At 43.6% G+C, this 26,343-nt stretch overlaps 1 protein-coding gene and 1 long non-coding RNA gene across 4 annotated transcripts in view; one reads left to right on the plus strand and one right to left on the minus strand.

The window, feature by feature from the left end:
* The window catches only part of LOC149859836 (uncharacterized), a 102,240-nt gene that overhangs the window by 13,334 nt on the left and 62,563 nt on the right, over nt 1–26,343 (plus strand). Inside the window, exon 2 of the long non-coding RNA XR_016443495.1 lies at nt 11,401–11,461. This is a non-coding gene — a long non-coding RNA (uncharacterized LOC149859836). The remainder of the gene's footprint in view (nt 1–11,400; nt 11,462–26,343) is intronic.
* PALD1 (phosphatase domain containing paladin 1) overlaps nt 11,445–26,343 on the minus strand; it is a 199,068-nt gene continuing 184,169 nt past the window's right edge. For all 3 annotated transcript variants that reach the window (XM_090057409.1, XM_090057410.1, XM_090057408.1), the window contains one exon: nt 11,445–22,419. In XM_090057409.1, the coding sequence (XP_089913535.1) occupies nt 22,270–22,419 (150 nt within the window). In that variant the 3' untranslated portion in view covers nt 11,445–22,269. The remainder of the gene's footprint in view (nt 22,420–26,343) is intronic.

The raw sequence follows: 26,343 nt of genomic DNA on the forward strand, positions 1-26,343 counted from the left end.
GGCAGTGCACCCCTACAAAAAGGCACCACCAATGTTGCCTGCAGGTGGTCGCTGACCTCTCATTGACACTTGCCACTGCCCCCCTGCTGCCAACAGTGCCACCGGCATCTGCAGGAGCTCTGACTTACCTCCTTCACGCTCCTACTGCCACCATGCTCCCACCACCACCAGCGCAGCTGTGCCCCCCATCTGCCGGGTGCACACATTGTTCATGGTCCTAAGGGCAGGACTTTGCACTTGTCCTTGAACCTCATGAGATTCCTTTGTATATTGTATAGAATCATAACATAGTTGGTAATAGAACAGCTGGAAAGCACCTTGGAAGATCAGAGTCCAAATCACCTGCTCTGGGCAGGAATACCACTGATCTAATGATCCCAGCAAGGTGTCTGTTCATTCTCCTCTTGAAGACTTCCAAGGTTGGGGACTGCACCACCACCCCCTTGGGAAGTCTATAACAAGCAATGTTTTATTACCTATCCAAGTCCCCTATCCATTGAGCTCCTGGTCCACCAGTGGCAAAACTAAAACAGAATTCAGGTCTTTTCATGTCCACTCCAAACTTCTAAACAATTTAGTGGACTGACTCTCAGAGCTGAAGAGCTGTGCTCAAATACAGGATCAAGGTGGGCTCCGGGAGAAGGGGAAAGCAAAATTTAGTTGCATAAAGAAGACTGCTAATGGACTTTGTTAGACTTGAATCATTGAGAGCAGTGTTTGCAAAATGACACCCATACTAATCCAAGCAAACATTAGATTGAAAGTATTATCTCACAAGCAAAAGATCTCTCACTGGATGATCAGTGATCTTGAGAGCAAGATATGTCCTGAGATTTCTCAGGATCAATTCAGTCTTTCATAGATGCCTCATGTACCACAATTATGCTGCTAGATTTGCACTAGCTGTCAATGCCTGTATCACTCTTAGTGACTTTTTTAAATGTGTACTTAAGGGAGGTCATTCTAACCTAACTGTCGCCCACACACGCATTGCTTTTGAGTAAAACCCTTCAGGTAAACAGTCATACCCTGATGGATGTTTCTTAAAGCAAAAATTTTACCATAGTAATATTATTTGAGCCACTTTTTTCAAAGGAAATTTGCAGCAATTTGCCTTAATGTGATAGGCAGCTAAAAGATGCTCTTGGACATAAAAAATCACTTGGCTACACTAGTCTACAATGTAAATTGTATTGTGCCTTCCCAAAGCATTTTAAATTACAATACACAAATAACTGTCACAGAATGGACCCTTGGATTTGGGGATTTTCAGTGATTTTTAATGGGATCTGAATTCCCTCAGATGTTGTGAAGTTGGCAGCTGCTGCTTGTTCTCTGTGTGTTATTTATATTTCAATATATTTCAGATTCACAAACAGTTAGGGTCTGATTCAGCACTCACTGAAATAAATGGAAATCTTTTCATTGACTTCACAGGATTTTGGATCCTGACTTTAACGAATTATTCTTCTCTCGTATCATAATAAAGTCAGTGGTTAATATGTTATATAATATATTTCAGTCTCCCTTAAAGACTGTGCATTGTTTCTACTACCAACTTCCAGAATTTCAAGAAGCCTATGCAGCATATTCAGGAAAACTTCAGTCTGGGTTACAAAGCAATAGATGATGAGAAAATTAATGTTGCTGTCTTGTTAAACAGTTCTGACCTAAACACAAGGGGTAGGTCTGTCCAGAAGCTTCCCACTCTGCTCTCAGGTTTTAGCAAAGACTTGCCTGCTGCAGGCTGCACTTGTGCTGCCTGGAAGAAGACATGAAAACTGATGCATCAGAAATAATAAGATGTGGAAGAAGTGATAAGAAGCAGCCTTTCTATCAGAGATGATAACTTTTACTAGACCAACTAAGGAATCACAAAAAAATTATCTTTTTCTGCAAGCTTTTGGGCACACGTGCCCTTCCTCTACTTATGGGAACTTTTTACCATCTTTAATTTTCCCTGAGCCCAAGGAAGGGCATGTGTGCCTGAAAGCTTACAGAAAAAGATATTTTTCTGCAATTTCTTAGTTGGTCTAATAAAAGGCGTCATCTCTGAACCAAAAGTTCTAGAGCTTTGCATTTCTAATCATCATATGAGACATTTGCCTTCAGTGACTGCACCTGGCCTGGAAATGTCATGGCTAGTATGGACCTGGACAGATGGGCAATCCTAAATTTGCAGTTTCATTCCCTAACCTTTCTTCTCCATCTTCCTTCCATTGTCCTCCAGGTGACTGTCTGGGATGCAGTAGCACAAAGCCAGTTAAGGCCTCTTATTGCTTGACAGGGGACAAATCAGTTTTGTATTTTTTTCTATTTTTTTTTATTGGTGGCAACAGAGAGTTCTCTGTGCTCTAGCAGGATGAGAGCAGATCTGCCCAGATACAAAGAGAGAGGTGTTGTGACAAGATTCCCTGCCCTCCCTCTCCTCCCCTCTTAGATGTCTTAAGCTCACAGGAGAACAATGAATGAAGAGCCCTGGCTCCTACGCTGCCACCTCCTTCCAGGAAGCCAAGCGTGAAAATGAGAAGGCTCCTTTTCACTGAATGCCAAAACCCCCTGAGGAAAGAAGCACCATCCACATCAATTTACCATATTTACTCAATTAGAAAACAAGGTTTTTGACCCATTTAATGCAAGGGGAAATGGCCCTTGCCTTTCAATCAAGGCTGCAGGGTGGCAGAGGAAAAGACCTCTGCATGGCCTTCCACTCCTCCCCTGTAGCCCACAGTCTCCCACCCCGCAACGCTGCTTCTCTCTGTCCCCCACTCTGTTGCACTCCTCCTTATCTTTGCTCCACACCAGTAGGCTCCGACCCTGCTGCAGCTCAGGGCACAGAGCATGGCTCCAGCGCAGCCCAGCCCTGTGGCAGTGCTATGAAGCTGGCACTGCTGTTCCAGCCCAGCCCTGTAGCAGCAGCGCTGGCTCCCCACCACTACTGCTGTGGGGCCGGACTGGAACAGCAGCGCCTGCTGTTATCGGCCTGCCAGCCCGATAGCAGCAGCCATGCTCTGTGACTTGGGCTGCCATGATGATGACTGCCATGAATCCCTTTTCAGCAATTTGCCAACTGCATGGTTGTTTTAATCATTACACAAATGCCCAGCTGTAGAGAAAAACAGCGAAGCAGGAGGGGGCGACTTGGACATAAAACAATAAGATAGAGAAAAGAGAGCACAGCAGGGGACAGTTGAACTTAAATCCAAAACCAGATGCCAAGGCAGGCAGGCAGGGTGCTTAACGAACTATGGTCCATCGAGCTAGTCAGCACCACTTCTAGCTCGGTTTCAGTCAGGTCTGTCCCTCCCACGGGCCTTAAGAGGGGGCTGGTGGTCTATGCAGACCATGAATTCCTCAAATGGCCAACATACTGGTCCTGTGCAATGAGCTGGAAGAGCACCCCCGAGGCTCAGGTACAGAGACACCCTACACAGATGACCCTAAGAGGGGAGCATACCCGCTCTCAAATGACTATAGTGCTTGCCACCCCGATGAGCTGGACAGCAACAGCCTCGGTTCCATTTCAGATCGAAGGCCTTAAGGCGGGGTGAACAAAATGCGGCCTGCCGAGCCATTCTGCCTGGCCCACGGGGCCCCTGAACAATTTAGAAAATTAATCTTAATCTGCCCTGGGCTGCCCGTTATGCAGCCCTTCGATGGCTTGCCAGAACTCAGTAAGTGGCCCTCTGCCCAAAATAATTGCCCGCCCCTGCCTTAAGGGATGGCAGCAGAGACCTACAGGCCTTGACCATCGCTGCTCCAAATGACCATCAGTGCTTAACACCCATATGAGCTGGATAGCACACCTCCCAGCTCAGCACTTCCGACTGGTTTAAGGGAGGCTCCTTGGCTTCAACACACTGCCAGCTCAAGTGACCATCCGTTCTCAATGCCCTGCCAGCACCACCTCAGGTCAAGTTGGGCCTGCTGGCTAGTCCCAACTCTGGCTAGTGTCTGACACCACTATACCATGTGGCCAGTGGTCATTTCTCACCTAGAGAGAAGAGGGTACCCACAGGTGGTGACATAAAGACTTACATTTGGCCCTAGCACATGCCACTCATTTACCATGAGGCAGCAGTTTATGGCAACAGCCAAGGCTTCTGGAAAGACGGTTTGTGCTATGGATACTCCCGAACATCAGAGAGGTGTACAGGGGGCTGGGGAACTGCTACCCAACTGACTGCATTGAGCACCGGGTCTAGAGACCATAATGAGTGCTGCAGGAATGACAGGCAGGTACTGAGCTCGTTCCTGCTGCAGCCTGCAACTAGACCAGGATCTCTTCAGAAGCCACCTCCATCTTAAGAGAATTCTTGTCTACTTCATCCACTAAAGTAATAACAGTGAAGACAAGGCACGTTAGTTTTGTCAGGAAACAAACTTTCCAAAACCTGCTTTTCTCTCCCAGCTGGGGTTAACCTTGGAAAACTTAACTCTATGATAAAACTGAAGTGCCTTGTATTCACTGCGCTTTTGCATTGGGATAGCTAGACTACATTAGCCTAAGCCAGCAATTCTCAATCTGGGGTGCCTCTAGATCTTTTGAAGGGTGCTGTGAGGTGTTAGGAGATCAGCAGGTAAACTAAGCAGGTAAGAGCAGGCTCAGGCTCACCTGGCTGTTCCACCATGCCCGCTGCCAGGCCCTTCTGCAAGGAGGTAAACACAGTAATCTATAAATTAGTTTTTTAAATTGGGTGCCACACAATTCAGAAAAGTTATGGAGGGGTGCCCGTACTATAAAAAAATTGAGAACAAGCGCAAGCAAGAAAGTGAAGACAAATCTTTAGTTTCCAGACTGAAACACATACTCTTGTCTATTTAACACTGCCTAAAAAAAAAAGTCAGATGACAACCAAGAGACCTTTTCCCTATCTCCTTGGAAGCTCAGAATTTCACTGGGAACATGTACTAGAGAAATGAATCTGCACTTGAGGAATTTGTTTGAGAGATGTTCAAAAACCTGTTTGATCTCTTCTGCCAGGAGTCTTGAGGATTGGGCTTCTGCATTCACCACTTGACTGAGTTGTAAAAGATGCACAGTTTCAGAGAGAGCACAAATAGTCTTTGATATGTGTTTGAAAATAGGCCTGACAGCTCTGAAACTGGCTTCAATAGACCTAGAAGGAGGAAAAATAAAATCTAAATACATTCATACACTTCTATGATGAGAGCCTGAATTTGTGTGTATATTAAGACCAAGATTTTCCAAAGTAACTACTGAGTTTAGGTGCCATATTTGAAAAATCTTTAAAAATCTTTATTTTCAAGAAGTGAGGAAAACCCTCCTCTCTAAAAATTATTCTTTTTAAAACACCAGGATTCTCAATCCCAAGGCAGTCACTTTTGAGAAATTAAGTCCAGATCCTCAAAGGAATTTAAGCACTTAACTCCCACTGAAATCAAGATAACGTGAGCCATAGCTCCACGTTCTACTGATGCTCATTAACAGTTGGTGCTAAAGTCATTTTAGAAAACCGAATGAAGGCACTTCGGGATCTTTTCACATACACTCAGTGATGTTCACTATCATGTACCTTACACCAGGGGTAGGCACCCCCTAGCACAGGTGCCAGTGTGGCATATGAAGGCATTTTGCTTGGCACACCAGGGAAGGGGGCTGCACTGCACTGCCACAACAAGGATCAGGCCCCTCATGGCTCCCCTGCTGTCCGCTCCTGGCATCCCAACATCTTACAAGTCAAGGTTACGGGTGTTTGTTGGCATTGCCAACAAATGTTGCCAACCTCTGCCTTACACTGGGCACTAGGGCTGTGCAAAATTTCACTGGCTGTTTTGTTTTGAAGCTGTTTCGACTCGTTTCGAGCTCAAAACAGTGACATCGAAATGAAACGAAGGGCTTTGAAACAGCCTCAAAATGAAACAGTCAAAACATTTTGAGTTTCAAAACTGAAGCTGGGTTTACCTGCAAAGAAACAGAGTAAGGCGAGGGAAGGGGAAGAGGGGGAAGGACAGAGTGAGGGTGAGCCTTAACACATGTGGTGGAGAAGAAGCTCCTGCAGGAGAGCTGTCACAGTTTGGCTGCCTGAGATGCTGCTGGCGCTACTGTGCTGCTCACTAAGTTATTACTTGTTGTTATTTAAAGTGGTGGACCAGGCTGAGGCTATAGGGAGCACACTACTGTGTCATGTAGAGGCACCAGCTCCAGTGAGGGTGTGCCTTAACAGACACACATAGTCACACGTCACAAGTTTTGCTTGTCAGCAGCTTGAGGTGCAGTTTCCCAGAAATCCCTGCACCTATCTCCTTGAAACCTGAAAGGCCTCATGGCCTCAGCAGGTGTTACCATGCCTGCAGTTTTCACCCCCCTGTGCCTTCACACTTACAAGTGACATGAGTTTTGCTTTCAAGAATTTAAGGTGCAGTTTCCTCAGAAACACCTGTACCTATGTCCTTGGAGCTTGGCAGGACTTCATGCCTGCAGAAAGGGCTACCATCCCTGCTGTTTTTGTTCAAATCTGCCAAAAAATGACAATGTTATAGGCAGTTTTGTGCTTCCCCATTATAGCCTATGGGCAAAACGTCGAAACAGCAAAACAATTTCAATGAAATGAAATGAAAATGGAGCAGTGCTTTGAAATGAAACAAAACTTAAAACAAAACACTATCCCATCGAAATGGCAAAATGGAAGTTGAAACCAAGCGGGGCTGTTTCACACAGCCTTACTGGTCACATCTACATGTGACGCTACATCACTGTAGCAACACGCTACGGCTACATAGGCAAAAACCATGATGCTGCCACTACATCTCTGTAGCAACGCACTCCCTCAGTATAGCGCATTGCTATGGCAACGCAGCAGCTAAAAATAACTGTGCGCCACTAGCATTGCACAGTACAGGCTGTTACTGAACTAGTACAGTACTTCCAAAAGGAAGTACTAAATGATGGCACAGTAACAATAGCGCCATAGGGGCACATGTAGATGTGCCCACTGTCCCCTATACTCTGTCCATCTTAACTGAAAACACCCCTCTGACCTGGACCACAACAGAACTCATTCTGTCTGTGCTACATGTCAGTAGGTGTTTTTAAAACAACTTCTTTGTGTATGAAATTAATCCTTCCTAATAGCATTTTGAAGTCAGATCAATTATTTACCAACTTGAGTGACAATTCTAATGAGTTTTTTAGTCTCCCTTTATAATAACTTGGAAGCCATCAGACAACAAGATTCAGGCGTCCCAAAAATAGAGCTATGATAATGCATGGCTATCCAAGATAGCCTATCTATTTTTGCTTTGCAAAGGAATGCATTGAGACAAGTCAGCTGCATTCAGTGGGTTTGCACATGTGCATCAGAGTAGAAGTAGCCCACTTGAAACTGATGTAGCTTCCTGGGACCATCTCCCTATGACAAGAACATTCTATTGGCATAGATGTTAGTCTGGGGTATAGACATGAACATAAGAACCAGGTCAAGGAAGCATGTGATGTTTCCTACTTGATAGCCAAATAAATTTGTTGAATGTGGCATATTACAATTTATTGTGAGATTAACATGTTGATCACATGATAAATGTAACAACTGTCAGGGACCTAAGTTTACTACTCTTATTTCATCCTGGCTTTCTGAACTCTTTGACAGTAACTATGGGCTTTGTATTCTGGTTTCTTGTCCCATTATTGAATGATGAGAGGCTCCATATCCTATCACCAGATCCTTAGCTATCTAATAAGTAGTCAGGAATTCTTATCAACATTTTGGGGTGAAGTTTGGCAAATATCATGTTTAGATAAGCTGGTCTACTCCATTTCATGCAATGAAAGAGCTGCTGGTGGTTTAACTTATACAAATATCATCAGATAGCCAGGAGGAAGCCCTTACCTTGGGTAGAGACAAGAGTCACATTTTTCAAACTTGGACAAAAATTGGCTATCCTTATATTTGGCTTTTTATTCAAATGTATGGACAGAAACAGCTCAAAGGGGGCAAGAGGGTGCAAAAGCCCCCATGGCTCACCAAAAGCATATGGGAATGTCTCCTAGCTAAAAGGGAGGCGTACACCCAATGGAATGGAGGGGCCATCACCAGGGAGGACTATACTGCGGTTGCTGGGGGCTGTAAGGGGGAGCGGTCAGGAAGGCCAAGGTGGAGATGGAACTAGGACTAGCTACCCACATCAAGGACAACAAGAAGTCCTTTTTTAAATATGTAGGGGGGAAAAAGAAGGTACCGGGTAACGCGGGACCCCTGCAAGACACGCTAGGAAATCTGGTCATCGCACCAGACAGCAAAGCTAACCTATTTAACAATTTCTTTGCCTCCATTTTTCTGAGCAGGGACTGGGTCACCCCCCCCCCCACAGGACCCCCGTAGGCCCCAGGGGAGGTGCATCCAAGCCAAGGGTCAGTGAGGATCTAGTCAGGGAACTTCTGGAGGGACGGGACGCATTTAAATCAGCTGGTCCTGGCGATCTCCAATCCGAGTGCTGAGGGAATTAGCTGAGGTCATTAGCAGAGGTAAAGCCCTGGCACGGCTTTATGAGCACTCATGGTGCTCTGGCATGGTGCCAGAGGACTAGAAAAGGGCCAATGTGGTTCCCATTTTCAAAAAAGGGAGGAAGGACCCAGGAAGCTATAGGCCAGTTAGTCTTACCTTGATCCTGGGGAAGCTTTTTGAGAGAATTATTCTGGCACATGTCCACGAGGGGCCAGTGGGGGAGCTTATGCTTAGGGGCAACCAACACGGGTTCATTAGAGGCAGGTCCTGTCAGACCAACCTGGTAGCCTTCTATGACCAGGTCACAAAACCCTTGATGCAGGGGTAGCAGTGGACATAGTCTTTCTGGACTTTAGGAAGGCCTTTAGGTACGGTCTCTTACCCCCTTCTCATTAAAAAGCTGGGGGACCGTGGTGTCAACACCTACACAGTCAATGGGTCGCCAACTGGCTGGAAGGCCGTACCCAGAGAGTGGTGGTGGATGGGTCATTTTCAGCCTGGAGGGATGTGGGCAGTGGCGTCCCCCAGGGCTCGGTCCTTGGGCCTGCACTGTTCAACATCTTCATCAGTGACTTGGACGAGGGGGTAAAAAGCACCCTGTTCAAATTCACAGACAACACTAAGATGTGGGGGGAGGTGGGCACGCTAGAAGGGAGGAGTAGGCTTCAATCGGACCTAGACAGGTTACATGGGTGGGCGGATGAGAACAGGATGGGTTTCAACACTGACAAGTGCAAGGTGCTGCGCCTGGGGAGGAACAACCAGCACCATACATACAGGCTGGGGAACTCCCTTCTCGTCAGTACAGAGGCAGAAAAGGATCTTGGAGTTATTATTGATGCTAAAATGAACGTAGGCTGACTGTGTGGGGATGCAGTCAGGAAGGAAGCAAGTCCAAGGAGGTGATCCTCCCCCTCTATGCGGCACTGGTCAGACTGCAGTTGTAGTACTGCATCCAGTTCTGGGCACCACACTTCAGGAGGGATGTGGACAACATGGAGAGGGTCCAGAGGAGGGCCACTTGCATGATCAGGGGACAACAGGGCTTATGAGGAGAGGCTGCGGGACCTGAACCTGTTCAGCCTCCACAAGAGAAGGTTGAGGGGAGATCTAGTGGCCAGTTACAAACTAGTCAGAGGGGACCAGCAGGCACTGGGGGAGTCTCTGTTCCCCTGAGTAGTACCAGGAGTGACCAGGAATAACGGTCACAAGCTGGCAGAGGGTAGATTCAGACTAGACATCAGGAAGCGCTACTTCATGGTCAGGGCGGCTAGGATCTAGACCCAACTTCCAAGAGAAGTGATGCTGGCTCCTACTCTGGGGGTCTTTAAGACAAGGCTAGATGAACACCTTGCTGGGGTTGTTTGACCCTAGTACTCTTTCCTGCCATGGCAGGGGGTCGGACTTGATGATCTGCTCAGGTCCCTTCCGACCCTAGAAACTATAAAACTATGAAACTATGAAACAGGCTCAATCATAAGGTTTCCATGAGAAAGTGAAATGAACGTCAATGAGGACAGGCAGGAGCCAGTGGCTGGGTTAATTTTAGGCTGACTTTAGAGTCATATATACACAAAAGTGATACAAATTCCTGACAGGATATAAAGCATATTGACACCGGGGCATTCCCTTATATGTCTTATATGCCATGATCACATCATCATAGCCCTCATAAAAAAGTAGAAGCTAATGACAAGTCATCAAACTTTGATTTTTTTAAGTGTCTCTTAGAAAAAGCATTGGAAACCAATGCTAGCATGTGTTACTGCTTCTTCCTTATGTCCTGTTAGTGCAACAAATATATTTTTTTCCACACCATGTATACCTATGTGTTCCCAGTGCTACAGAGGCTTATGACACGGAAAGAACTGTCGCTACGTAGAGTACAAAAACAACAAAACCCCTAAATAGTTAACACCTCTCTCTCAACTATCCTTTTCTTGAAATATGCCTATGGCTCAGTGGGTGTGACAGATGGGACTGACCTAGTGAAGAGCAAGGAGATGCAACCACTCAGATAGGGTAATGAAGGGGTTTGACTGAACCCTGAGGTGCTTCGTCTGCTTAAAGCGAGCAGCTGCACTCAATTAGCCAGTCATGTCCTGGCCACTACCTTTCTCCAAATTCAAGCCTCCTCTTAAATCTGTTGCCTCCCCCCCTTAGCCATCATTAAGGGTCTCATTTTAAACATTTCAGCTTCAAAAATCTTGAGGTCACCCCTCAGGTCAGGAGTCGCACAGCCCTTTTATGTTAAAAGGTGGGGAGGAGCAGAAAAATGACTCCATCTAAATGACATCTGAGCGTCCAATGTTTGTTCTCCTTCCTTCACCTTCAAGATCAGACATGTTTGGTTCACAAGTCAGAACAGGATTTTTGTGCCTGCTCATGCTACAAAGTTCTAGCTTCCTGCCAATATCCACTTGCACAGCAGGGATTTCTACTTTAAATAAAGAAATATCTGAACAATCAGCATAAATTAATAAAAACTAACAACTTGTGTCATCTCATCAATACCAGCAGATTGTGTTAAAAAGAGAGGGGCTTGTTTTATATTTGGCTATAAGGGCTAAAGATGATGCTTGAATTTTAGATAAAAATCATTACCAATGAGAGGATCAGCTAGCAAACCATCTGCTTGGAAATAGTTTCCATTCAAATTCACCATTTTGAGTTTCTCTCTTCAAAGAATTTCTGGGAGGAGACTATCTTAAATGGACCTGATGTCCAGAAGGCTCACTCTGGTTTAATGTCCAAAACCAAGAGATCTGTAACTCAACCTGGCATCAGGAAAAGTCAGGCTGTGCCCTCCCTATTTCATACATTATCACTAACATAAAAGAATTCTGGAGTCAGAAAGTAACTGGTAATTTAATTATGATGTGTGATGTAGAATATGACGCAGCTTTGTTCTTTCACATCTCTTTTGCATCTGTAGGACTGATGAAGTGAAACACACACTATGAGCAAACTGAATTAATTCAAGATACAGTAACAAGGTCAGTTTTCTTTTCATTAACCACATTTTAATGACAATTGTTTCAAATATACAACCATGTTTGCTTTAAGTCTTTTTCATTTGCCAATTATTTTCTTTGGGATAACAATTTCTAAGTTTCCTTGAGGAAAATTGGGGGGGGGCTATGCATACAGTTTCAGACAAAAATCTTTTAAACCACCTCTTCATTGATGATGGCTTCAGTTTCAACAAACAATTAACAAATAAGCAGAAGGGCAAGAATTTGCTACAGCTAATTACTGCAAAAAACCTTTCACCTCTGGTAACCAATATGAATAAGATCATAACTAAAAATTATTTTGGTGACTTTGTAGTTGATTTTTCTCACTTCTATATGAAACACAGTACAAAAGTTTCATACACAGCTCAGGGTCTTTTTGAGAAAGGCCTGCCTAGCAACAGGTCTGCATTGAAGTCTGTTGAGCATAGCTGAATTTAAAGTTGAGACCGAAATAGCAAGGGTGCTGCAGGGCAGGACAGATGCGTCTCATTGGCACAGCTAGGAGTAAACGAGATTGGACTGTTTTGAGCCAGGGTTGAAGGGTATTAAATACAGAAAAAGTGACAACACAAGCAACAAAGTTAGTAAGTCTCATAATGTGTACGTCTGTAATGTCATTGTGTATACAGGTTCTCTTAGGGAAGCTGGAGGGAGTGTACCCTAGTCTTGCTCCAGTAAGAGCCTGATGGGAAGGATGTGATGTATGTTTTATTGAGCCTCTGCCATCTCTGGTGTCCCTGAACCTTCCACACACATCTTATGATTTCACCCGAAGTTCCACTCATGTTGACTTGAGAAAACTTTGTGTGTAAACAGCAGCAGAGTATAATTCACTGAGGGCTTGTGAAGCAGCGGAAGGGGAAACTGCCTGCCTTCTCCTCCCTGACCCCCACCACATTTCATCATGTTATTGTTGCTTGGGATGTCTCTACCCTAGTTTTATTTCCCAGCAAAAGAGGTAACTAAGGAACTCTTGAGTCTGTCTTCCTTCCTCCTGGTATAAGCTGTGCCTTGAAATGTTTCCTGACCCTGGTGTTGGGAGTTTCTTCCTGTTACATGCATGTGATTTAAGCGATAAGAACTCCCTCTCCCATGCTGGTGGGCCCATGATAGACTGCTGATTAAGTGAGGTCATTGCCATACTTTGGAGTTTTGTTATTTTTAAACAATTTCCTTCAGACAGCTTGTGCCTATATATAAACATGTTAATGTTAAACAGAAAGAAAAACAAGTGTTGCATTCTTTCCTCCTTTAATGTCTCATCTGTTTCCATCATTGACTTCTCTCCACAATCCTCCCCTATGCTTTCTTGTTCTTCTGCCTGTAATAACATCCATCCCCCAACAAAGGAATGGTGAATCGTAACCATACCCCAGCCATCCTTTCCCACCATTTCTCACACATTCTGCCATATCAGCACTTTGCTTTGCCACAAGGTAAAACTCTTAGTACTTGAAAGCAGCCTTCCTTGGAAATCACACACTTTCCAAACATAGGCAAGGTCTTCAGAATGCTGTAGAAACAGAGATAAATTATAGGATGGAGATCATCGTTCCCCTGAACCAAATGCTTCATCTGCCAAGGCAGAAAATCTCTCTCCTCTGTCCCACTAAATGCCTTACATTTTTAAAGAAACTTTATTCCCAGTTATAATGATGCTCAATGAAAACTGATGCACAGAAAGGAAAGGATGATAACAAGTCTGCTTATTAAGGAAGGGGCTAGGTTGATATTTTTCCCCAGTCTTTCCTGCTTCCCCACTCCCAAATTCATTTCTGGAATACTGTCTTTTCTTTAGAGCAACAGAGATGAACACTCCCATTTGCCATCATCCCATCCAAAATCAGCCACTGCAGCTTAAACAAACATCTATTTCATCCTTCCGGGTGCACATGCACTATATACAAATTGAGGGTAGATGCCCTATTAGATATCACAACTGGTGGACACAGATTTCCAGGCCAGTTTTGCAGTGCTTTGGCAGATGTATCTACTGACCAGCAGCTGGTTTAGCCTTCTGCATTGGTACGATGTTGTTGAGAAGGTAGTCTGTGCTAGCCCCACTCCCCCAACAAAGAGCTTCCTATTCCAACTACTGGTGCTATTTGAAATCATATCCAGCAATCACCAAAGTCATAGAAACTGTCTTCTGTTCAAAACTAGGATAGAAAAACCAACCACAGAAATCCTAGGATCCACACTTCTATGGCTATCCCATCAGGGGTTCACTCAGAGGTCAAAATCCTACAAGTACATGACATTTATGTTTCTGCAAAGCCTTAAAAAGGTCCATTCTCTCAATAGGACCAAGGTTTTACCTACCAATATCATTCTCAAGAGAACTCAGAGCCACTTTCTGTGCTTTTTAATCACAGAAAATCCATTTTACATATGGGTGGAGAAGTAGCATGTGAGAATTTATCAACGGGTACCAGACCTTTTCTCAGTCACCTGAGCCACCTCCACAAAATGTAACCACAGAAGAACGTGACAGTGCTAATATGAACCCAGTTATACTTGAGTCCCTGATAGAAAAAAAAAGAAGCATATGGCATTGCAAGTTTTCAGCTAGCTTAGGCTCAGTACCTGAACAGGCGGTGATGTGTATTATTATGTTGCCTTGCAATTGGTTCTGGAAAGCAACTGTGCCATCGCTAAGGCAAAATTACCCATTGAATTCTGCTCTGTAAGAGAAAAATCCAACAACGCCTAAACTGCTTTAGAATAGAAACTCCAAGGGCCACTGCCATTAGGACATGTGCCTACATCACCTCCAACCAGGGAAAAGGGAAAAGAACAACAACAACCAGAACATCCTCAAGCCTCACAGACATTCATTAAAAGGCTAACCCTGAAGCATGAGCTCTGGGGTGTCTATAGCCCCTCATCTCTCAGGTGTTGAAGTGATGGCCAGTCCTGGTCATAGCTGCCCATCACCAGCACACGAGCATCCTTTCCATTGCTGAATGCAAGATGTTTTGCCGATACAAATTTTTGCACCATTTTTTAATAATTTGGCCTCACACAGCTGCTTTAGAGCTCACCCCTGCATGACAGGAGCTTTAAATGATATTCAGATGAGACAGCAAACATCTGAACTAGCAAAAAAGCAAATCAATATTAATGCAGGCTCCAAAACACATGCAATACAATTAGATGTTGTGTACAGTGAATGATGTATACCTACCAAAATGGAACAAGACAGATTATCAGGCAGATTAGCATTTCTCTGCACAGAGAAAATAGCTGATTTCTTGATCTGAGCCCCCTGCTGATATCAAGTACATCTTTTCCATACTACCAGTAATTGAGATGCTCTAAGATTTTCACAGGCTTATCTTCTGCAAGCCAACTCTTCCTACAGCAAATGAAAGATCTAGGGTTTCTAAACTTAAAACCCTCCTAAGATTCTGCAACATTGAAACACGTACCACATCCTGGCTAACAGACAAAAATAAAAGTACATGGGGATGGGTAAATTCTAAAGAGGAGGAATGTGTGAGGCCCACTCTGCTCTCAGCAGCATAACGCTGCCAATTTTATAATAAGAATCAGTCTCAGCTTTATACTATTAAATGCACAAGGAAAACGTGGCTATCCCAGTCTGAGAAAACTCAAAACCCTTAAGCTTTAACCTATTTCTTCACTCTCTGTAGCAGCAGATGGCCCCAGTACAGGCATTCTGTAGTAAAAATGGCATTTATTAACCATACTACCCTGTTTAACAGAAAAACATAAAATAAAAGTACACTGTACTAAAAACACCAAAAAAAGGGGAATGAAGAATGGCTGATGCTGGAACTGTGAAGAAGACAACAGAAATGCATACATATGCTATGGATGTGACCATGAATGAATGCACTAAGGGCAAAGAGAACGATGAATAGAGCAGAGGAGTATCCTTGCATCTTTGTGAGAATATGTATCTGGCAGGGCAAAGCATCCACAGTGGAAATCTAGCTGCTTGTAGCCACTGAGAGTGGGCTCTGTAGGTCCTCCCTGCCGAGAGTCACAGAAGGGTGCAATTTGAGCATGGCCATAAAAAAGGAAGCAATAGATTCTCAGCTGCTGTAAAATGTCATGGTCCTATTAAAGTCAATGGCATTATGAAAATTTACTCCAGCTGAAGATCTGGTCCATAATCTGTGTGTGTACTTGCACATATCCAGATGCCCTGCTTATTTAATGGTCCATAGGAAAAGCACCCACCTCTCCCCACACAAAGTTCTGCACTTTCAATAGGACTAGAATGGGTGGGGAAGTGGGATGGGTGCACAGGTTGGTCTCAGGGTAATACAAAAGCATGTTAATATCACTAGCAGAGCTGAAGCACATGCTTATTTTGGGAGTATGCCACTTTCACCACTAGTCTGAATTTAACACTAGAACATGTTAATATTCTCAGATGTACCACACAGAAAAACACGCCTGTGCAAGAAAAACAACACGGCAGCAATGAAAATATACAAAATATAAACATTTCATTGGACTGACCGTGCTGGTCTAGACAAAAGGTGGCTTTTCAATTAAATGAGGAGAAAGATTTGCAAGGATTATAATAATTAAACGTGTGGGTTGGTTTATAATTACAGAATTCTAAGACCTGCTTGCAAATTATGTTTTCAGATAATCTTTTTGGAGTCTTGCAAATGCTTAACAAAAGCATTACCAAAATTGCTACAGGAAATTTCCATTTACTAAAACCTCTTCTTAGTGTGTGAAGATTTTCAACAGGTATTTCAAATATGTTAACATTTTCAATATCAAATAAAAATTAAATATTAGGAAAAGGCAAGGAAATTTTCATAAAAAAATAAAAAAAGGTAAAGGTAATTCTTCACATTCAAAAAATCCTCCTTTAAAAATAAGCCTTTTTTTGTTAATTCCTCCCCAGCTCCACCCCAAATTTTGAGCTGTTCCTTGAAACTGCCTGTTGTCAAGATGAAAAAGTGGAAAGAGACTTTTTATGTAGAAATCCAGGTGATGTTATTCAAGTCTGTATCCTACAGGATAAGATCAAAGAGCTAGATTTCCTAAGCAATTAACAGTCATCTAATTAAGCAATTGTACAGACTTCCTTTTGGATATTGTGCAAGACTTCCAAAGCAATCTGTGGATGGAGAAAAGGAAAGAAAGAGGGGAAGGGGAATTCTTTCACAAAAGATGCACTGTTGTCACAAGAATTTAATAGCCTACTGTTTTGTCCAATTATTCTTTATGAGTCATCGCCTGCCCCCTTTACTCATTCCCCCCACCCACCACCTTGAAAAAGCAGAAGCACAGCTTGGCAGCTGGTTTTTCTAGTGCCCAGTTGGAAATAGAGTGTTTTATATCTTTGCAAGGAAGCTCCAAATACAATGAGGAAAATAAGCAACAGAAGGACAAAATGGGAAAAGTTCTTTTCTCTTCATCCCCACACACACTAGCAAAAATGTAAGGACCTGGATGAGGACCCAAGGGCACAGAAACTTTTCACACCTAACTGATGGCTGTACAAAACAGGCTGGAGATCTTAAAGAAAAGGATCTCTCTCTCCCTAAGGAGAGTCCCAGAGTTTCATCATGCCAGAAATACCAGAAAAAACTTTTCCCTGTGAAGGTGCAATGGCAAAACAGGTATTAAAATGAATATATATTTTAAAAGCTAATCAGAATATTTTGCAATTGTAAAAAGACTCCAGTCCCTAATAGGTGTACTCCAGGCTAAATGTAACACTTCTGCACCTGCAGCCAACAGAGAGAAACTGGTCTCCCTGCAGGACAAGGCCAAGCAAATGTAGGGAAAAAAAATCAGATCCCCTAGAATAAAGCAGGTCAAACCACCTAGGAACTGCTGCATAGTTTATTCTTAGCTCACTGCCCCTACGTTTCCTACAAACTGAAAATCAGTTCAAGCGAGTTCCAAGATACCTTCAACCTTAAAGCAACTACTATCCTGAAACATTAACAAGCAACATGCGGGCACAGAGGACTGGGCTTTCGGAAGTGCTGCTCACCTGCTGCTCACATGCGCTCCAAAAGGTGTTGTGGACACTGAAAATGATGCCTTAATTCCAAGGGCATCATGACTGGCAGGTGCAGGATGTCTTGGACAGTAGCCTTAGACACCAGTCTTCCCCCTGGGTCTGTGTTGCATCAAACAACCATGGGAGCAAGCAGCACACCAGCCTGGCTGTATAAACAGCATTTCAGGACTTTACATTATACAGAATCTTAAAGAGATGTACTTTTCTTACTAAGTTATTGGCTGAACATAGATCTCAGAGTAACACTACTAAACACTTGATACAAAGCTTCAGTAGCCGATTTGATTCGGAGGAGATTCGACTCAATTCAGGGACCGAATCTCCAAATCCAAATCAAATCAAATCAGGAGACAAATTAAAATCTCCCAATTGATTTGAAGCATCTGAATCAATTTGGAAAAACTTTGGAAAAGATTTGGCTGCTCTGGAGATTCAGTCACAGACTAAACAGGCAGCTGACACAGCTGGCTCCAGCTGGTAAGTCTGCTGGGGTGGGGGCAGGGGGGAGAGAAGAGGTGTTGGGGAGGGAGGGATTGGGGCTGGGACAAGCTGCCCAGCCGGGGTAGGGCCAGGTGGGTGCACTACTTGAGGTGGGTGGCACGGGATGTGGGTGTGGCAGAACTGGGAGTGGGGGCTCTGCCCTGCTGCCACCTGGAGCAACCCACGCCTGCAACGCGCTCCCTTCCCCATGGCAGGCTGGGCAAGCAGCACCCCCGCGGCTTCCCCCACTGCAGCAGAGGCAGGCACAGACCCATTCCCCATCCGGCCCAGCCTCCTGGCACTTAAAAAAACCAAAAAACAAACCCCACACTCACTGGCTCTGGCAGCGGCGATTGGGGCCTCTGAGGGCTCATGACAGAGCCTCACTGCACAGTGCAGGGCAGTGGGGGGCACCAGGGACCGCCTCCCTGCCAGGCACCTGCATGCCAGTTGTTGCATCATGCAGGTGAAGTATGGTTCGGCAGGGTGCCGTGCACTGTCTGGGAGCTGGGGCACATATCAGCTAGAGCCTGGCAGCACTCATCCCCAGTGACCCGCGCACTGTCTGGGAGCTGGGGCCACTCAGGCTAAGTGGTGCTGGGCTCCAGCTGACTGCTGGAGCCACTCTAGCTCCCAGATAGTATGTGGCACCCTGCTGAGCTATGCTGCACCCACACCATGGGGCAGCTGCTACATGGGTGCCAGGTGGGGGGAATGATCCCCGCTGCCTCCCACTGTGGGGAGGGCTCTGCCATGAGTGCTCAGAGGTCCCAATCACCACTGCTGCAGCTGGTGAGTGTGGGGCTTTTTTAAGTGCTGGGAGGTTGGGGCCAGGAAGGGTAGCCACAAGGGCTTCTCCCGCAGCTCCCCTTGCCTGGGGAGAAGCAGACACAGCCAGAGGAGCCATGGGAGAACCTGCAGCCACTTGGCTGTGCCTGCCTCTCCCCAGTTGATCTGAATCACCAAATCTCTCTGAATCAGCACCAAATCTTCCAAAGCCAATTCGGCTGAATCAATTCAGGACAGTGATCTGAATCTCCAAATCAAATCCGTGTCCGCTGAATCAGCTAAATCCAAATTGAATACTTCCCTATTCACACAGTCCTACAGGGTACCATTTACAGTAGCTATAATCCTGTCAATATGGGCAGACGAGTAAATGTTTGTGGGTTTTTTTTTATAAGAACAGTTGCAAAGCATATTCTACTTGGTACTGAAAAAACAAAGTTTACCAGTTCTAGTAACTGACAAATGGGGATTTGGGGCAAGTTGGTGACAATCTCATAGGCTTTCAAAGCTCGTGTGTCCCAGTTTGAATTTACTCAGAATTGGCTATCTACTCACTGGGCCTACTGTTAAATAAAGCAGCACTTGCAGAGCTAAATGTCACCTGGGGAAGATGAATTAATGAGCCCCTGGCTGCCTCAGGTTGGATTTCCTAAGATCTATGCTTATTCTCATTGTAATGAGACTATATTTTTCTCCCCATAGCTTTTCTCCCAGTCTTGCTGATGACTTAGCTATAACATGTAGATGTAAGGACCGGGCTTCTGTTTTAAACTCACCACCTCTACCTGGATTCCATCAGTAAGGAGCAGAATCCCATGTATGTACATTCACTGGCATCTCCACAGGCTATGACAAACTACAGTTGTGGCAAAATACTACATTTTAAATGTGTGCAATAGCACTATTAAAGTCTGCATTAAAAACTACATTAAAAAAGCTCAAAATAAGAATAGGAAAGAAATGCTGCTTTTAGAAGTACAATAGACTTGTTAATGCACCATCTTCCTTCACCCATCAATCATATTTGCATTCTAGTCCTTAGGCAAAAGGAATGTCCCATGTACAAGGAACCTGGGTGATCCCCATGACTGAGATCCATCCTTGTAGTAGTTTTACTTTAAAAACCAAATATCAAAGAACATCAATTGCATCAACCACTGAAGTGCCAAAGCTTTGTATACCTGGAAGGATCTATGTGAAGTCCCAGCTGGGGGAAGGGAAGGCACAGTCTCACGTTACTTCTATGCTTTCTGCATGGAAGAGAGTGGCCCCTCTTAGTATGAGTTATGAGAAGAAAAAGACCAGATTAACTTTACCCAATCCCCAGGCTTGCCGCCTTTAGCTGTTTCTCGCTGCTTTAAGAGCCTAGGCAAAGTAATGCTGAAGCTTAGTAAGGAGGTTTCCATCATGAAGAGAGTTTTTTCCTAAATGCTTATAGTTTGTGCAAGTAGGGATATGAGTGGTGAAATCAGTGGGAGTTTTGCCATGGACTTCAGGGGAGTCAGGATCTCACCCTAGATATCAGAACTTTAAAACAATAAGATGTCAGCCAGGAGAAAAAAGTGGTTGTCTTTGGCCAGCTCCAAGAAATGCTAAATGCATGACTTTTGGTGCATCTGGTAAATCTGTTGGATTTGTTGGTGGCACAATACAAAATGTGAAGGTACCAGATTATCAAAAGAATTTCCTGCAGACTGACTTGTGAAGGCACTTGCTCACTGCCACCATGCATAACCTTAACACAAAAACAGGAGTGGGGTGTGGGGGGGGGAACACCAAAAGGTCATATACAATAAAAAAAAAGAAATAAACAAACAAAATTGTGCCCCAAAGATGCACAGTAGTTTTGCAAAGAAAGACACGTGTTCTATAACCAGAAAGTAGAAGAACTAAATATAAAAAAAGGACATGCATCTGCTTGTGAATAGAAATCAATAAAGAACAAGGCTGTTTCAAAGCTTTCTAAATACCTAAGCAAAAAACTCTAATGAGCAATTCGAATAGATTTTATGTCACTTCAGGGTAGCTGCCTTTCTGTCACAATAGGGGCATGGAGAAGGGAAAATGTTTTATGCTGTCAGATGGCTGTATTAATATTACATGAATAATAGATTTAAAAAAATAAATAAATAAGATCAACTGACTCCTAGAGATTACTACTGTAATTCAACTATTCAGTTACATCACCTGCAAATTATTCAAACACCAAAATATCCTGCTGGAGACATAAAATACACGATCAGAGATTCTGCATTTCAAAAAAAGAAAATAAAACTAACCTGCTTCTGCAGAAAGAAGCCACAAATAAAATGTTTTGTTAATGGAAATCTTGGAGTTTGGATTTTGAAGCAGCAGCAGGGACATGTCCAAAGGAAAATAAAACCACCTCTTGCCATTTTAGACGGGGGGTTTTAACATTCACTTTTTAATATTGTTGTCTGCACCTACTGCACTACTGGCTGCAGATGAAAGCAGAGTCAGAAAAAGACAGAGACTGTACTTATGCTTTTGTCTTCATATCCTATTTTATCATCCCATTCATGCTGGCTCTTGCCTATTCCATTACTTCCTGCCCACCAAATCGTCTGCAGCCAGCCTCTCCCTTTGCTCTAGATAGTGGGAATGGGATTTTATTCCATTTGAACACACTTGATTCACTTTATTTTTCAGTCTTTTCAACTCCATCTCATTTCATTTCCCTTGATTTTTAAATGGTTTTAGATGTATTTTGAGATTTCCCTACTGAAGTCAATTGCAAAACTCCCACTGCTTTCAATAGAGCTGAAATTTCACCCATTATCTTTTATTTCTGGATATAAAATGTATGGAGCCTGTCTTTTTTCCTGAACAGAAACATCAGTGCTGTATTTAACTATATTGCAGCAGAAGCATCTTGGCACTGGAAATAGGGGTCTACACAGTAGCAGGGTTGTGTGAATTTATTAGTTTATATTTTTCTCAACCTCCAAAAATAAAATAAAATTTTAAAGAGTGTAATAAATATGCACAAACAGAAAACTCCAGATCTCACTCAAGTGCCTTAAGGACTCTTCAGGAATCCTAAATCATCATGCAAATGCATTTACATCTCTCTGGCTCTATATATATATCTATCTATATAATGCATACTGCACAGGGCTAGTGAGAAAGTGAAGAAGGCCTTGAAGAATTTGGCACTCGCTGTTAGTACATTCACTAAATTCAGCAGATCGTGTTTGAAACATTTCAGAGATTTTTTTACAGTTACACAATGTTTGCAATTAAACACCTGTCTAATGTTATTTTTTTAATTTACAATATTTTTTACTGCATCTAAAAGAACCCTATAAATTTTTGTTTTCTTAAAGGCAGTTTATATTCCCCTTCCTCCCTCCCCTTCTTTCTGGAAACACAGTCTTTCCTTAAGGCAAATTCTCTCTCCCACACCTATAAAAAGCACCAGCCAAGTCTGGAGAAACACAGAAATTCCCAAGGTGTGTCACAGTCTTGGGTCCTAAATGAACTCTCCTCGGAATGAAAGCAGACTAAGGGTCTGTTCCTGCCAACGGTAACGGAGCTTGGAGAGAGACATGTCTTCTAGGTCCTCAAACTCAGTGAACCCCAACTGATTGAGGATCTCGTAGACTCCAGCCCTGGCTGCCACCTGAAAGCACAGTAAGAGGAAAGGGGAAAAAAGTCTTAATTTCTTGATTATAGAAGCTAGTTCAAGTCAGGCGCAGAAATCACTTTACAAGGATAGCATTCCAACTGCTCTTGGTATAAAAGCACCTGGGTAAACGAGTAACATTGGAAAGAATACATACAGAGAATGAAAGCAGCATATGCATTTCTGGTAGAAAGATATGGATACCTTTTTAAGACTACTAGGGGAAAGCAGCAAATGTCTATTGCTGAAGGCTCTCACATTGCTAGGATAAGAAAGAACAGGGTTAACAGAAAAAAAAAAGAACATTTCCAACTACTTGGTTCCAAAACAGGTCTACTCCAGGAATGTGGGGCAATATATGTCTTGCCTAAAGCATGGACAAATAAACAATTATACCTCTTTAAAGTGGGGCAGAGGAGAAGACTTACTAGTTGTGAGTGTGCATCAGTTGATCCATAGTAAACAGTAATTATTCCATCTGTCCACTCCTAACCCACAGTAAGTGAAGCCAAACCACAATGATCTACCCCCTTGAATAAAAGAGGTAGTGAAATACTGAGCTTTAGCTCCCACTAACTGGAGGATAGAATGGACAGGTGTACCAGCTACACCAGGCTCAGCTAAGCTGTTTTAAGTCCTTCCTTTTCTCAGTCTGTGTACATGTTTTGTCTGTCCACACCCCTAACTATAGTGGCCTGCCTTTACCCCCAAACAAAAATCATCAAGGGACTCTTCTCTTTAAGAAGCATTTATTTACATATGGCCTAATCTCCAATAAAAGCCTTTTATGACATAGCAACATCAGTTAGGGGGAAAATGTCTCCCCAGATAGATATACCAGTAAAAACACTACTGTACATTCAGTTCAACAGACATAACTGTGCTTCTATTGACATAGCTGGTGCTAGTCAGGAGAACTAGGACTGGGTATACTGTTAAGAGGACTTTGGTTCACAGAAAAGGGTTTTTTGCCAGTATAACTATAATGGTAAAATCTGCTGTGTGTAAACAAGGCCCCTGACGCTGTTTACATGGCACTCAATTTCACAGTATCAAACCAACTCTCCACCTCTGATGCACTTGCAACACCCCAGTGAAGCAGGGAATTCACCTGAATTCATCTAAGAAGTTAGGTAAATACTTGAGTGGTTAGCCTGGGCTGAGCTCCAAACTGCTGCAGCTACACTGCTATCAGTACCCAAGCTACTAGGTTAAAGTGTGTGTGTGTGGGGGGGGGGGGGGTGTTGACATGAACAGCAGTCATTGCTGCACAGGCACATCCTAAATGCCCTCCTCAAGGTCAGATAGGTAAAAGTCTAAAGGGAACTAAACCCCTAGGTTCCTGAGCCCTGGACAACTCCCAGAACTGTTACATCAACTTAATGAGCTGAAGTCAGTCACAGAAATGTGCTCACTAAATTGCACATGCAAAAGCTGCATTTTTCTTCATTACTGGGATCAATACCACCACATCTGGGTTGTGCCTTCCCTTCTTCAGACAGAATGCTGCAAGTCATTTTTTCCCTTTCACCTATACACCAAAGTAACACTACATACAGGGAGCATGAGATGGTCCAGCACTTTCTTAAAACACTTGTAGGAAAGTCTTAAGAGACTTAAGACTTGCACCCTGCATCCTGTCCTCTCCATTCCCATTTCTTTGTTATTTTGGTTGATCAGTCATTTTCCCCTTTCCCCATTAAAATTTAACCTTCAGCCTAGAGGACTTGTGAAAGGTTCAGAAGATACTTAACCTACCAAAAGCTTGAACTGGAGCTTGCTATACACCAACACCCCCCCCCCAAAAAAAAAAAACCCAAAAAAACAAAAAACAACCCCTCTTATTTTCCTACATCTGGTGCTTTAACATTTTATAAGCCACTTTTTAACTGTTTGTGTTAGCATTTGCAGGGTTTGTTAGCTTTGGCACAGTTCTGGAAAAGTTACAACGTTGCCTTGTTTTTACAAAAAATGTAGTGCTTATGAAAGGCCAGAGTGCGACTGACAGCACTTCAGGCCAAAGGTTCCTTTTTATCCATAAGCTAGGCATCCATCGCCCCTGAAGTAGCCCAAGCTTCTCCTTGACCCTCCCTCTCTCCTGGATATGTAAAGTGAGCAAAGGTGGCAAGAGGATGGATTGAAATACAGTACATTTGTTGTGCTAGCTCTGAGCATGGTAAGGATACAGCCCTTCTTACAATCAATTCATTTTCTGCATTTGAAGACTCTGAACAAAGAATGCTCCTGAGGACGGATAGTGCATGACAGTCTTGGCATTAGGAGAAGTATACATAATCCACAGGGCCGGGAGGTAGCTGATGTATCACCCATGGTTTGAGAACTAGATAAATATCCAGTCTTCTTTTCAATTAAAACATGCTGTATTGTTCATTTTTTATCCCCATGCACTCATTTTAAAGAGTCTCCAATCATGTCAACACTAGCATAGACAACAGGAACATTATAACAAAGGTACTGAGATAAAAAGAAGGTAAGCTGCTGTTCAGAGAAAATTGGAAGGGTGAAGACAGATTGACAGGTTGAGAAACCTGTACTATGGAAAAGTGCTGTGATTTTAGTGGAAGGAAAGACTCCTACAGCATGTTATTCTGCCAGGGGTCACAGCTGTCAGAACGGTTTGAAAGAAAGAAAGATCACTCGATATACAATTTGCAAAGCTCCGAAAGGGAACATTTTTGAGCATTATGGCCACTGAGCCTAAGTTCCTCATGGGAACGGTGGGGTCAGTCAGAGGGAACTAGCCAGGGAGATCAAATCCAGGATGCCCTCAAGAGAATCTGTGTTCTGTGCCCCTCTGTATCAGAGGCTAGGAGGTGCCCATCCATTATTTGTTTTTAAAATCTTTCCTTGATCTCTAATGGTTTGCTCCAACTAGCAAACAAATAGACTCTATTTAAGCAGTTGCTGGTATCACTAGTCAGAGGTTCCCCAGGAAGGAATCATAGGAGCCTAAAAACTGAATTACACCTGCACCGTGGTAAGCGACTGGTATCAAAATGGGACAAAGCCACACCCTTGCCTAAGGGTGGGAGAACTGTGAAATTCCACCTTAGAGCACACAGGAATTGGGGCCTGCTCCCTACACGGGCTCAGATGGACCAGAAGTAAGGTGCAGCTGGCTCTCTAACGGCTCCTTGTAGGATTTCCTTCATAATGTGTTTCAGAAACTGACTTCACCTTTATTAATTCAGTTAAGAAAAATAAAACCTAAAAAGTCTATGCACGCTACTGTTGCAAAGAAAACCCTCAGAATATATAAACAATGAAACCTTACCTGCCAGCTGAAAGGACTACTCTGAGTAGAGTGAGTTGCTTCTATTCATCTCAGTAGGAAGCTCATTTTGGACCCAAGTTAAGAGATATTATGTGTGACCATACCTATTTCACAGATACTAGTTTGTACTTCTTCACTGATGGGAACAGGGGCAGCTATTGGGATAGGATACAATAGGGAAGCCATTTGTTTGCAATCTACGTTGCATGAGGGAACGAGGAATTCAGTTTCCCCAGTCCCAGGTTTAAAATCACTCCCACTAGTACTCAACTGGGGAGGGAAAAGCTTCCCACTACCCCTCCAAGTCCTTCTTGCACTATCAATAGAAAAATAAAGCCATCAGCACATTGGAAATGCAGAAGTGGTACAAACCAAATCAATCACATGCAAAAAACAAGGGATACAGGTCTCCCTCGCCAACCATGGGGGTTAGGTTCCCGAAAGTTCTTGCGATTGGCAAGACAAAGGGCTTATGGGAAAAATGGCAGGTGGCTGGTTGATGTGCAGCCACAGAAAACCGTGGGTAGTCAAAACTGTATGCTGTATACCACGGTGGCCAAAATGGTATATAGAACATTAAGCACAGATACTTAAAACCATGGTTGGCGAGGGAAACCTGTACTCTA

Source organism: Crocodylus siamensis, chromosome 7, assembly GCF_052110815.1.
Source record: "Crocodylus siamensis isolate JL-2025a chromosome 7, ASM5211081v1, whole genome shotgun sequence".
NCBI lineage: Eukaryota > Metazoa > Chordata > Crocodylia > Crocodylidae > Crocodylus > Crocodylus siamensis.